This window comes from Leptinotarsa decemlineata, unplaced genomic scaffold (assembly GCF_025532065.1).
Source record: "Leptinotarsa decemlineata unplaced genomic scaffold, Ldec_3_MD MMD2_P_RNA_scaffold_12, whole genome shotgun sequence".
Classification (NCBI taxonomy): Eukaryota; Metazoa; Arthropoda; class Insecta; order Coleoptera; family Chrysomelidae; genus Leptinotarsa; species Leptinotarsa decemlineata.
The window spans coordinates 13,122,588-13,136,396 of NW_027412526.1; the positions used below are offsets into that span (position 1 = coordinate 13,122,588).

Consider the following 13,809-nt stretch of genomic DNA (forward strand, 5'->3'; position numbering starts at 1 on the left):
GATGGCGCTCCTCCTCATTTTAGTTTGATTGTGCGTGACCATCTGAACCATATTTTCCACAATAGATGGATTGGTAGAGGTGGGCCATATTCATGGCCATCGCGGTCTCCGGATTTAAATCCATTGGATTTCTTTCTGTGGGGGCATCTAAAAAGCCTTGTTTACGCTACACCTATTCACACAAGAGATGCATTGTTGAATAGAATAACATTACATTGTGAAGCCATACGAATCGACCCTGGAATGCTATTTCAAGTACAGAGAGTGTGTCTTCGCAGACTAAGAAAATGTATAGAGAGAGAAGGTGGTCATATCGAGCAGTTTCTGTAGCGGATTTTTCATTTCTGTTTGCTCTTGAGGCTCTTGAGTTTCGTTAGTTAAACGTGTTTGCATTATAAAAATTCGTTATGAACATTTTACCTATCATTTCCATTTTCCTTAAAAACTAATATTTTCGAATAATGGTAGACATCTAAGGATAAATGTTGTTGAATTAACGTTATCATTATTATTTCTGCTTTGATAATTATTCATTTCAAATAATGGTGGACGAGCGGGTTTGATGTCGTCGAGTGAAACTACATTTTTATCAAGACTCGTTGCTCCGATCGACTTTCCACACGAGTACTTTTATTCATAAAATTGTCCAAGTAAACTTAATTTGTTGAAAAATATTGAAAAATATCTATCATTTCAAAGTTTTGGGGTGTGGACCATCGGGGGTAGGCCGTTCCTGACTTTGTAGCAAAACAACTGACTCCTGCATGAAAGCTCATCGAAGGAATTCATTTGTTTAGTCAATTACCAAAATTTGGATGATTTTGAATATTCACTTGAAAAGTTATCAAAGAAAAACATTTTTCATTTTGTAACTTCGAGGGTCCGTTACTTGGTAACGAAGGATTTTAGGAAAAAAAGTTATATGAAGTACTGGTGATATTTTGACCCCATCTATACATTCCCGAGAGGAAAAGAGGAAGTCCAGGGACACCCTGTATATTATAATAATATTTTTGTTCCACAACGAATGTTTGAAATACAAACTGAGTAGGAAAAAGTATCTTCTGTATAATTCAGTATTTGTTTCGAAAGGATTTTTTTCTTTCAATGTTTATATGAAAGTTGCTGTTTCAGGAGGACTTTCTTTCAGTTTGTGTCTGAAAGTTACTTCTTTCCATGATCTACACATCCATGTATAGAGTTACTCATTTTGAAATTGATTACTTCCTTCCTTTCCTTGGAAGATTCCCTTATCCTTGTTTTTTTGTATCAAGATGGAGTAGTAGAAAGCCAAAAATTTTCTTTCCCAAAAAATATGTCATGGTTGTTGATTGACAACTGAAATATTCGATGTAATACAAGGTACTCTCCGATATCAGTCTGTTGCCGTTTCGCTACTATCCAAATTTTTCTTCAAGATGGGTAGCCAAGTACGGTCTATTTCTGAGGAGCTTTTCAAAATGCAATTCTCTCCAGACATGAAAATATACGCTGATTCTTTTAGCTTACGTCTCTTAGAATGAGGCTCATTGGTAATCTTTCTTGTCCTATTCCATTCTACTCGATGTTCACCGTCTGATTTTAAAATGTGTTCTGATAATTTTGATCCTGTCAATTGTCTATTTTTTATGTAATCTCGATGTTCATTCTCACGCACTTTCAATGGTCTCATGGTTTCACCAATGTAACTCTTACCACAAGAACAATGTATTTTATAAATACAATTTTTTGTTTTTTCTTCAGTGTTGTTGGGTTTTGTATGTGTGAGTATAGATCTCAGTGTATTTCTTGTTTTGAAAGTAGTTCTAACATCATATCTATTTCCAATTCGTCTTATTTTTTCAGATAGTCTTAGAATGTAAGATATAACGTTAGTTGTGAAAGGTTTAGGTGGATGTTGAGTTGAGTTGAGTTTGTATATTCGTTTGATTTTCAATTGACTCTTTATTTGCTATTGCAAGTTACTGATAAATAGAAGATTTTCTTTGTGAAAAATACTTTAATTTTTACGCAGTAACTTATCGGGGTAAACTAAAAAGTTCTCCATTATACTTTTTATATTTTTCCGATTGTGGAAGGTAACAAAATACCCAAAAGAAGGTCGATAGAAAACTGATTTTCCCCCACAAAAAAATTACTTTCGTTGAATAAAGTATTCATGCATTAATTTCACTAATCCAAATTTCAATTTCTTGAGTTGACCTGTTCAAAAAATAAAAGGGGGATGGGGACAGTGAAAAAAAGCACCAGAACCTAACAGTATTCAGGAATTTATTTCTCCAAAAAGTTGAAAAAACATTTTTGTGCAATATCGTTACAACACATCATTTTATCAAAACATTTTTTTCAATTGATTCACGCATTTGAAATGTGACCATGATCAATACAGATATTCATTGATCATACAGATCATTTTAACGTATATTCTGTTGAAATTCATTATCTATCCAATTAATCATAATATAACCAAGTATTATGATAATAAACCAGTGTCAACCAGAAACCTCATCAAAGTTGTGAATCTTTCATTATATCCATCAGGATTTCTAGACTCGAATGAGAAAGCTGATATTATATTATTTCCAGCTTCCGATTCCACCGCGAAATCGGGTGCTTCATCAGAATCACAGCACATAATTTTCATCACTGTCGTAGACATGTACACTCCGAAAACGATTGCATGTTTCCAGTGCTTCTCTAAGAGACTGTAGGGAAAAATGTCTTCAGGATCACAGGAAAATTCTCTCAAAATCTGGCAGACGGTGTCATAATATAATTTCAAGTATTTTTGATAGTCGTAAAGAACTTCCTTTGGACCGTGGGCGAAGAAAAAGTAGGTCAGGTCAGCGGCAGGTGAGCCGATTTTTGATAGTTGCCAATCCAAGATGCAAACTCTGGAGATTTTCGAGGTGTTTTCTGGTGTCTGTAAATACATATTTTCATTATTCATTTGGTACACGGGAAACTTATTTTTGAATAGTACATAATACCCAATTCAATACAATTGTTAATTCAGCAGATATGATTCAGTTTATCCCGAACAGATAGTTGTAGAGAATTACTCTTTTCAGATGAGGAGAAATTATAATGACCAGACGATTCTTGGTTTCAATAGAGCGCTTTTTCAAGAAAACTGGACCGATCTTTTTGACATGTTAGACATAAACAATGCCTTTAACTTTTTTATGAAAATTTCCTTTTTCACTTTGAGTCTCACTTTCCGTTGAAAAAATGTTACATTAAAAAGAATCGACACAAGAAATGGGTTACAGATTACGTTAAACAATGTAGTATGCAATTGAAGGACCTGTATCAGTTACAATCTCAATACCCTGAATTACGTAGTATGTACAATATAGCTAAAAAAGGCATACTCAATTAATAAAAAATTCTAAAAAAATTTACTATCAAAACATAATCAGTAATTCAGTTAATGTAAACAAAACTGCCTGGAAGGTTATCTCGGAATTGAGAAAACGTAAAGTCGCTCAAAACCATCATATAGAAATCGTTGAAGATGGTGTTGTGTATGAAAGTGCTAGTGAAGTATCAACTTTGCTGAACAATTATTTCATAAATGCTCCAGCAGAAGTCATTAACAAAATTGATCAAGCTCAAGTAGAAACCACAGATCTTCCTGAAATTCAATTCAATAACTTCACAATATACCTCAATCCTTTTGCTGAGATAGAACTATAGTAAAACCAATAATGATTGAGGGTAAAGCGCGTTGTCATATCTGAATTTTACGTTACCAGTTTATAGCAGAATCAAAATATAGTAAGCAGTAGAGTTGTAGGTTGTGGCAAATTATAGATAATACACAATACTAGTACGATTAAAAGGTATTATTTATGACAAAAATCAGTAATGAGCTTGTAATGAGTAATACTTATACATTTCCTGATTACTGATCAGTTAAAATTCATTATTTTCTGTATAGTGTTAGATATTTATTACAACTAGTGGCAACGCTGTACGCAACGATATATCTGTCTTTGTCACTTTACCGTAACTTCCATCTCATCGTTGCAGTCCTCACTAATGTACTTGCAGCCATGAGCGTATCATTATTTTGTGAATTATACAGCGTGAATTGTACGTTTTACAGTTAAGTTAGTCAGCAATCGACGTGTTGTGATAACAATTGGTGAAAATAATAGTGCTAATAAGTGTTTAAGCGTTACTTAATTATATTTCTACACCGTTCTCAAACTAGTCAAAAAATCGGAGACATGGTCGGGCCTTCCACGTCGAAAAAGGTAAAACGGTCAGAGTCTCGGTCAGTAAGAGAAAACAAATTGTACTGCGAGTATTTCACTGTCTTGAAAGAGATCATCAGCCACCAAAAGATGACTTTGTGCATATGTGCTGTAATTCTACGTGTGTACCTCCGAATAACCAACCGGGCATTTCTACATCATTAAGTTCCACAATTACAAAAGATAAATTAATTGATATGTGCTCTGATTATACCGGTGTACCAAAATCATCGATTTACAAAATACTAAGAGAAGCAGAAATTCATGAAGACGTACAAACGCCAAAAACTAGTAGCGGACGAAAAAAAATCACAGTTGATGAAGAAGCCAAAACCAGTATACGCAGAACTATTCACAGTTTCTTTTTCAGAAATGAGCTGCCCACACTACAAACAGTTCTGGAGGCACTTAGCGATCATGAATTGGTCCCAAAAATGGGTAAAGAAACTTTTAGGAAACTTGTACACGAAATGAAATTTACGTACGGAAAAGTTGACAGGAAAAGCATTCTCATTGAACGTCAAGTAATAATAGCATGGAGAAGAAACTATCTAAGGAAAATTGACGAATTTCGGAAGCTCAAAAAAAATTGTACTTCATGGACGAGAGAGACATGGGTTAACCAAGGACATATGATCAAAAAAGTATGTCAGGATGGTAATATAACAAGTGCACGACAAGCCTTCATTGAAGATTTGTCAGTTGGGTTAAAACAGCCATCTGGAAAAGGTAGTCGTCTGATAGTTAAGCATTCTGATAGTTAAGCATTCAAAAACACTATTGTGGTTCCTATTTTCAAAAAAGGCGATAAAAATTTGGTAAATAACTACAGACCAATTTCCCTTATCACGCATTTATCAAAAATATTTGAAAAATTGCTTAAGAATAGGTTAACATCTTTCATAAAAAAATACAAACTCCTTTCTCCAAATCAATTTGGATTTAAAGAAAACACATCTACCGAAGATGCCATTCTAAGTCTGACTAATAAAATTTATAAAGCCTTAGATGAAGGAAAACCATGCATATGCTTGTTTATCGACTTAACCAAAGCATTCGATACAGTCAGTCATCCGCGACTTCTACAAACTTTGGAGGATCTAGGTATAAGAGGAAACTGTTTGAAAATATTCAAGAGCTATCTCAGCAAGAGAACACAGGTCGTTAGAGTGGCTAACGTGCTGAGCAATCAAAAAGAGATTGAATATGGTGTTCCTCAGGGCACAGTCCTGGGTCCTATTTTGTTTAATCTATACATCAATAGCATATTCTCACTTAAATGCGAAGGGGAATTTACAGGTTATGCGGACGACACAGCAATTTTCTACAGGGGCGAAACATGGGCAGAATTGAAACTCAAAGTACAGAAAGATTTCGCTTTCATAAAAAAGCATTTCGACCACCTTCTACTAACCATGAATTTTGGGAAAACCCACTATCTACCTTTTAGTGCTACAAAGTCGGGCATGCCAACTTTTCAACAATTAGAAATAGAAACTAGTGACGGTATGCTGACTATTCAATCTGTTGATAAAATGAAATACTTGGGGTTGATTATTGACGGACATCTTAGATGGAACCTCCACATCAATTATGTGGTTAAAAAATTACAGTGCATCATATATAAATTTAAAATCCTCAAAAAATGCCTGCCATATACGCAATTGAAAATCCTGTATTATGGCCTTGTAGAGAGTCATGTGCGATATGGCATGTTAGTATGGGGTGGCGCACTTCGGATCCACATCAATCCGTTAGAGATCCTTCAAAAAAGAATATTGAAATTGATTACATCTAATAATGGCAGGTACTCCTCCAATCAATTATTCAAAGATTGTCAAGTAATGGACATCCGCCAACTATTCTACTTTCGTGTGAATCTCAAGTATCATTTCAATGATAAATATCGAGTAGAACTGCCTGAGCATAATTATAATACCCGTAATAAAAATAGTCACCCTCTCCCGCTTGTAACGAAATCACTGTGCCAAAGAGCATATTCATACATTTCCATCAAATGTTATAACAGCCTACCTGAAACAATTATAAATATTCCTAGCAAATGGAAGTTTAAAAAGAAACTTAAAGAATTCATACTGGAAAACGATCGATGTAAAATCAATTCATTAATAGAAAAACATTGAAATCCACAAAAAGCTACTAATAAACCACACTTAATTTGAAATCATGTCACGATTCATATTGTATGTCTCATGAAAGTACAATTTATGTTACATAGGAAAGAAAAAAAAAAAAAAAAAAAAAAAAAAAAAATACTGAAATGTATATCTTAGTATCTATATAGACTTAATCTCTGTTGTCTTTTGTTTTATGTCAATTATTCATCAATTTTATATTTTATATTGTTTACATGTCAATTTTAAATTAATTGTGACAAACGGATATATCGTTTTATACCATTATTGTTATGTATATACTATTACTACTTTATTTTATTATATTATTTTACATACCTGTTATTTTCCAGAAAAAAATCGTTTGTTATTCTCTATTTATTAACGAAACAAGTGATGCATCACTTATCGTTTGCCTTACTTTATTCAATTACTTTGCAATTGTGTGTACTATTTATTCATTTTTTTATTCGTGAATAAAGTATTATTATTATTATTATTATTATTATTATTATATAGGAAGCGACAGTGGATTTTTACCAATTGGTGAATTAATATTTAAATCTAAGAAAACAGGCGACTATCATGAAGAGATGAATGCGGAGGTGTTTGAAAATGGTTTGAAGGCATCATTCAACTTGTGGAACCCGGGTCTGTCATCGTCATAGACAATGCCCCATACCATAGTCGACATTTAGAACCATTACCGAAACAATCATGGAAAAAAGCAGCAATTCAAGAATGGTTCATTAATAAGAACATCCAATATAACAAAGATAGTTTAAAGGCAGAACTACTTCAGCTAAAAAAATTACACACAGACAAAAATAAAAAATTCGCAGTGGATGAAATGGCGTTAAGTCGTGGAATTACAGTTTAAAGGTTACCACCATACCACTGCGAATTAAAGCCAATAGAATTAATCTGGGCGCAAGTAAAAAGATATATGGCACGAAAAAACAGAACATTTAAATTAGTGGACGTGCAACATCACCTACAAGAAGCTATTCGAACTGTTTCTGCAGAAGACTGGAAGAAATGCATGTAGCATGTTTTAAAAGAGGAGCAAAGAATGTGGGACGTAGACAACCGTATTGAACACAATATTGAACCAATCATAATTCACTTTGATGATAGCGGTAGCAACAGTGACGAATTTCTAGTACCCCTGACGATGAGTTTAAGTTACTCGAAAGCTTGAGAATAGTTATAAAGAGTTCACTTATCAATTGCTGCAACCCAATAGTGAAAAAAAGTTATATATATATATATATATATATATATATATATATATATATATATATATATATATATATATATATATATATTGTGTTTTTTATTAATATTAATTTATTTGGTACCTACTATAATTACCACGATTATTACTCCGTTTTCATAAGGCCCACCTAATGACTACAACGATTAGGTAAATTACGATATTGCAAAGTTTTAATGAAATAAATAAAAAATGTTTATGAATATTTTAACTAATTGTACTAAGAATTTTTCTTTCATTCTTAACACTCTCAAAAATTAATAAGCACGCCCCCGATTTGCTGTCAACTGGGCTTACTTCTACTCTCAATCATTATTGCTTTTAGTATGGAAGCACTCTTAATGAGTAAACTCAAAAACAAACATTCTGCAGGAAATGACGATATACCGCTCTTCCTTCTAAAGAAATGTTTGAGCAACATCATCAAACCTTTGACTTTTTTAGTGAACTTGTCATTTTTAAAGGGAACATTTCCCAACTCCCTCAAAACAGGGAAAATCATCCCAATTCATAAAAAGGGTTCAACTAGCGAAATGGATAACTATCGTCCTATAACAATAACGTCAAGCTTCTCAAATATCTTTCAATATTCTTTCCTTGAACGGTTGTTGAAATTTTTGGATGGTTTTAATATTTTAAGTGAAAATCAGCATGGGTTTAGAATTAATCATTCAACGAATACGGCTGCAGTTTCGTTCTTTAACCAAGTTATTGAATATTTGGAATCAGGAGAATGCCCTGCTGGGGTCTTTTGTGATCTCAGCAAGGCATTCGACTGTGTTAATCATCAGCTTTTATTATCGAAGTTGTACAACTATGGAATCAGAGGCTCTGCTTTTAATCTGCTACATATATTGTCAACAATATTCACCTTACAGTTCTTCGAATTATTTTGTGTCATGGCTGCAAGATTGAGCGTAAGAGAGAATTGTACGCCTTTCGGGAGATGACGTTAGGAGTGCCAGAGAGGTTTGTAGAGTATTTAATGAGAGACATCCAGATCGTCCTCGTATTAGCTGCGGTACGGTAAATAAAATAAATAAAATATTCAATGAAACTGGTGCAACAAAGATGAAACAGAAATGATCAAATCATTTTAGAATATTTTGGAAATAATCCTAATGCCAGTATAAGGAATGCCACTTTAGATTTGAATAATCCACGAGAAACTATTCGGAGATGTCTCAAGGCGAAGAATATTAAACCTTTCAAGCCAAACTTTTTACACACACTTCAAGAAGGCGACGAAGCAAGACGCCTGGAATATTGATTATGGGCCCAACGGGAATATTTAAACATATTTAAAAATGGCAATATTTTTTTTTTAGATCGCTTTAGGGAAAAAAAAGTTGACGGGTAAGTTACGAATGTAACTTACAACAAAATTTATTAAATTGTCAAAAATACTGAGTGCGCATATAAGCAAAACTAAAAAAAAATATGGCTCTTCTTTGGCACCCCAAAAAAAATCATAATACAAAAAAAATTGGAATCAGTACAAAGTATTGCCTCCACGCTGGTTTATTACGGCTCTACATCTATCGTGCATCGACAAAATGAGATTGTCAATGTCTTGTTGAGGTACATTTGCCCATTCAGCGATTAAAAGCTCTCTCAATTGAAACGTTGTGTGAATGTTCCCCATATGCGGAGTAATTCTCCGTTGAAGCATGTCCCACACATGCTCGATGGGATTCAGGTCCGGTGATTGTGCTGGCCATGGCAATACATCAACTCCTTCGTTGGTGAGCCAGTCAGTCACTAGACGCGCGACATGTGGACGAGCATTATCGTGCATTAGGTGGAAGTTTTCACCAACAGCACCAGCAAACGGACGGACGATAGTTAGAAGAATGGTGTCGAGGTACTGTCGAGCTGTGAGGGAGCGATTTGAAAAACGAGATCGGTTCTGCCGTCGATCATGATTCCGCCCCATAGCATTACTGTACCACCTCTGTATGTGTGGACTTCCTGGACGTGTCTCAAACGTTCATTATTTCCAGGTCGTCTCCACAGTCTTACTCAACGAGAATCTGGATGAAATCCAAATCTGGATTCGTCTGTAAACAAAACTGTGGCCCAATCATTTGCATCCCAGTTTTGATGTTCTTGACACCACTCTAATCTTCTACCGCAATTGCCTCTCGACAAAGGTGGACATCTAAGTGGCCTTCTGTTGTGGAGATCTGCTTCATGCAGTCGATTTCTGACAGTATCACGACCAATGGTTACCTGGTGCGTCTGCTGCAACACGTTAACCAACTCAGGTGCTGTGATTGTCGGTTGTCTTCTTGCGGTTAAGACCAAACATCGGTCTTGAACTGCAGTTGTAGCGCGTCCTCGCCCTGGATGTTGTTCGGCTGGGCTGCCAGTTTCACGGAAACGTCGCCACAATCGACTGATAACACTTTGGGAGACCCCCAAACGAAGAGCTACATCATTTTGTCGCATGCCACCTTGAAGAAGCCCTACAGCTCTATTCATCTCAGCCAATGGTAAGTGATGGCGTTCCATGTTGAAGCACAATATTTCCAGTTCAATTGCTGAGCAAGAACTGCATAGAATATACAAACTCGACACTTTCAGTTATTCATTTTTGCCGAAAACCTACAGTTTGTAAAAAACTTGATAAAAGATAAGTTACCGTTTTTCAGGCTTTGTTCAACCCATAGAAATCTACAGGGTGGTCGAGTGTACCAATTTAATCGAAATTAAACGACATCGTGCATTTATTTTTATGATATTCAGTATGTTATAAAAATATCCCTAGACTTTTCTGATGTGTGTATAACAATTAGATAATGAGTGATGAGCAACCCATTTTGTATAACCCCGATTCTGACGAGTTCATCAGTGTGTAAGTACTCTTCGATGTAAGATGTCAACTTCAATACGAATAAAACCAAACTCTTGGTAATGACTGGTTTCAACTGAACTACCTGGAAACCCCAACATTTCAGTGGTGTGGATAGAGTCTGCGGAGTTCGAAGAGCAAATCTCGATATTTTATCCGTTTTTCCTCCTCTTTTCTGACGATATTCGTCTCGCCAGGAGCTGAAAACTACACGACAAATATCGTTTTGGTCTGGTGGTCGAGAAGGACTACATCAGGCTTATTAGCTTGTATAAGCCTGAGGGTGGGGAACGAATAGTTCCAATAAATTCGGTACTTCTCGTTCCCCACAACGGATTCAATATCCCCCAGAGCATATTATTATTATTATTACTAGACCCTCCGTAAGTATACATTTTTCTTCGGTTGTAAAGATACTGTAAAAGAAATAAATTACCTCATATTTGAACATCAGATTATTACACCAACAATCACCGTGATTGACGACTAAATTCCACTCGGAGCTGTCAACTTTTTCCAGAAACTGTTCCGATAATAACTTCCCCATCTTCTTCAAAACTTCCTGCAATTGCGTGTCCCCTTCGACTGCTTTAGATCCGTTCTCCATAAATACATCTACGAATGGCTGTATCTCAGTTGGATCATTTGAATCTGATTCGAAAACATCTTTCACGATGTCTTTAGTTAAATTTTCGAAGAAACTGGGTTTCTTGTATCTCATTGCCATGGACACCGCATGGAATTTCGCGTATTCCACGAAAACAGCGGCGATGTGTTCAGGAGTCATCGGAATCTTTTTGTCCCAGAGTCTGAAACCATTTTCAACTATGTTTTCCATAACCAAACATTCACTTCCCTCATCTTTAGAAGACCAGTACAGTTTTGCATGGCCGGTGAATCGATTTGTGATATTGTATTCATCTTGGAACTTCTCAAATTCTCTGAAAATCTCGTAGATGTTTATTTCTCTGCAAAATAATCCGTGGATAGACACCGTTTTTCTCAAGGCCGCGTTTGTCGATGCTGTTTTGAGAATCAACTCGAGTTTACGCTGATCGTTTTTGATGGTAATCCTCGTTATAACCCCTAAAAAGTTATCCCCCTTGGCAGATCCAGCGCTAGTTTCCACTTTGAAATCGCCAGTGAAACCATTCCGCAGAGCAATTGCGTTGATAAGTTTGTTCTGCTCGTCGCTCAGTATCACTGACATTATCACAACCTACTATGGACACACTCACTATCAGTATGACTAAATGAAATTACTGATTATATATAATACATGTAATGATATAACCTTGAGCTCACGATAGGATGATATTTGGTTCACTTTGATCACAAATAAGATTAATTGATAACGTTCAACGAAGTTTGACTGAAATATAATAGGATTTTTGGTGTAACTTTTTTCTTTCCCCTTCAATATACTCTCCTTCAGTTCCTCCACGCATTTCTGTAGAAGATTTTCCACTAGATTTGACGAGTAGGGTGGATGATCATACACATGCTTAGCTAAAAGTGACTAAGCAATCTGTGCAGTGTTTTCCAACAACTGTTGAGTCTAGTAGTCCGGTCAAATTAGACTAAAATATAAGAGTGAAGGTACATAAATTTACAACAAGCTGCAAATGCGTGTAATTGTTCAAAAAAAAGTTGAAAATGAGATTTTAAAATTCCGAATGATTGCGATGCTTGGAAAAAAAATTATTCGAGGACAAAGGGAAAAAAATTGCTTTTTCGCGATTTTCAGGAAAACGGTGAGTTCTATCATAAAATAACCTCAAAAAAAATTGTACAAATTTTGTACAAAAAATGTTTCAATACTTTTTTTCTTAGAGCCACCGTTTCTGAGATACGACGAGTCAAAAAGTTGTAAAAGTTGTTCATTTCATTCGGTTCATTTCAATGTTGAAGGATAAGTTTATTGACGAAAATATATTGGTTAAACAGACTGATAACGATGCCGACGTACTGATTTTTGAAACAGCTATAGAGCAATTTAATTCGACAAATAAAAATGTTGTTGTTGATGAAGATGTAGACTTAATCGTACTTCTTACTGCTCGAACTCCACCTGAAAAAACTATTTTCTTTCTGAAGCCAGGAAAAGCTCAAAGTCTTTTCCAAAGAGTCAAAATCATGTACTATTTTTACACGCAATAACTGGGTGTGATACGATGTATGCATTTTACAGAAGGGGTAAAGCAACAGTCTTTAAAATGTTTGAAAAACAAAATTTAGTTCAATGTGCTGAAGTTTTCAAAAAAAGTTATTCGACTCAACAAGAAATTATAACCAACGGGAATCAGTTTCTTCTTTCTATGTACAAAGCTCCGAAAAAAACCACCTGCTTAGATAAGTATCGATATGCTTGTTTCGTAAAAACACTAAAAATAAAAAACAGGTGCAATTAGCTTGTCTTCCTCCAACCTTAGTTGCTGCTCATCAACATCTTTTCCGGGTATATTACCAAGTTCAAGTGTGGCTTGGTTATCAGATGGACCCAAAAGACTGGGGTTGGAAGTTGGTCGACAATGCATTAGATCCTATTCAGGCTTTACTTTCACCTGCGCCGGAAAAACTGCTGAACACAATTTTTTCATCTGTAAAAATGGGTGGAGCGCTAAATGTGGTTGAAAAAAAGTTCGACTGTTGTGTTTTCTGGCATGTACACATTGTCAAGGCCAGTCATGTTCTAATGCTGAATAACCAATAGTGGAGGAGTCATTTGATACCAACGAGGAAACATGCGATCAAATCAAATTTTTTTCGAAGTGAAGAGAAAATTTGCAGTAATAATTTCAAAAAACAATTCAGTCTTGATGTTTTGATTTGAAGTTTCATTCAAAATGCCGATAATTCTGTCAATCCCAAGCTTGAGATTTACAAAGAAACATACATACGAACAATCATACATACGTACATACATACATGCAGGTGAAGCTGATATAAAGCGTTTGAAAATGAGAGAATTCATTCGTCTAGTGCAGGGGTCTCCAAACTTTGAAGCCTTTGGGCCATAATGATTTTTTCAGTTTGTTCCAAGGGCCAGTTTCTGCCCTTAACTATATTTCTAGACTAGGATAGTCGCAAAGTGCGTGACCTAAGCAAACTTACGCTTTTTTGCATTTCAATTATTATTGTGTATTGTGACACTTAACGATATCTAGTGGCGAGTAGTGGTACTATGTACTATCTTTTTCAACTACCCGCTAGGTGACATTAGGCGTAATTAAATATTTGGAATTACCGCGTTGGTTCGAGAAAGTTCTGGTTCTAGCTAGT

General features: G+C 35.3%; 1 protein-coding gene across 1 annotated transcript; it reads right to left on the minus strand.

The window, feature by feature from the left end:
• Positions 1-2,254: 2,254 nt before the first annotated feature.
• On the minus strand, positions 2,255-11,789 carry LOC141481955 (uncharacterized). Its single transcript, XM_074174452.1, has 2 exons — positions 10,964-11,789; positions 2,255-2,923 (listed from the first exon to the last, which is right to left on the minus strand). Exons 1-2 carry the CDS (start codon positions 11,735-11,737, stop codon positions 2,474-2,476), a joined length of 1,224 nt encoding a protein of 407 aa, XP_074030553.1. The 5' UTR covers positions 11,738-11,789; the 3' UTR covers positions 2,255-2,473.
• Positions 11,790-13,809: the final 2,020 nt, after the last annotated feature.

Coding starts and splice junctions, on each gene's coding strand:
- LOC141481955 (XM_074174452.1), bottom strand. CDS start 11,737: ATGTCAGTGATACTGAGCGACGAGCAGAACAAACTTATCAACGCAATT. Junction 2,924..10,963: donor ATCTGATGTTCAAATATGAG/GTAATTTATTTC, acceptor ATGTATTTACAG/ACACCAGAAAACACCTCGAA.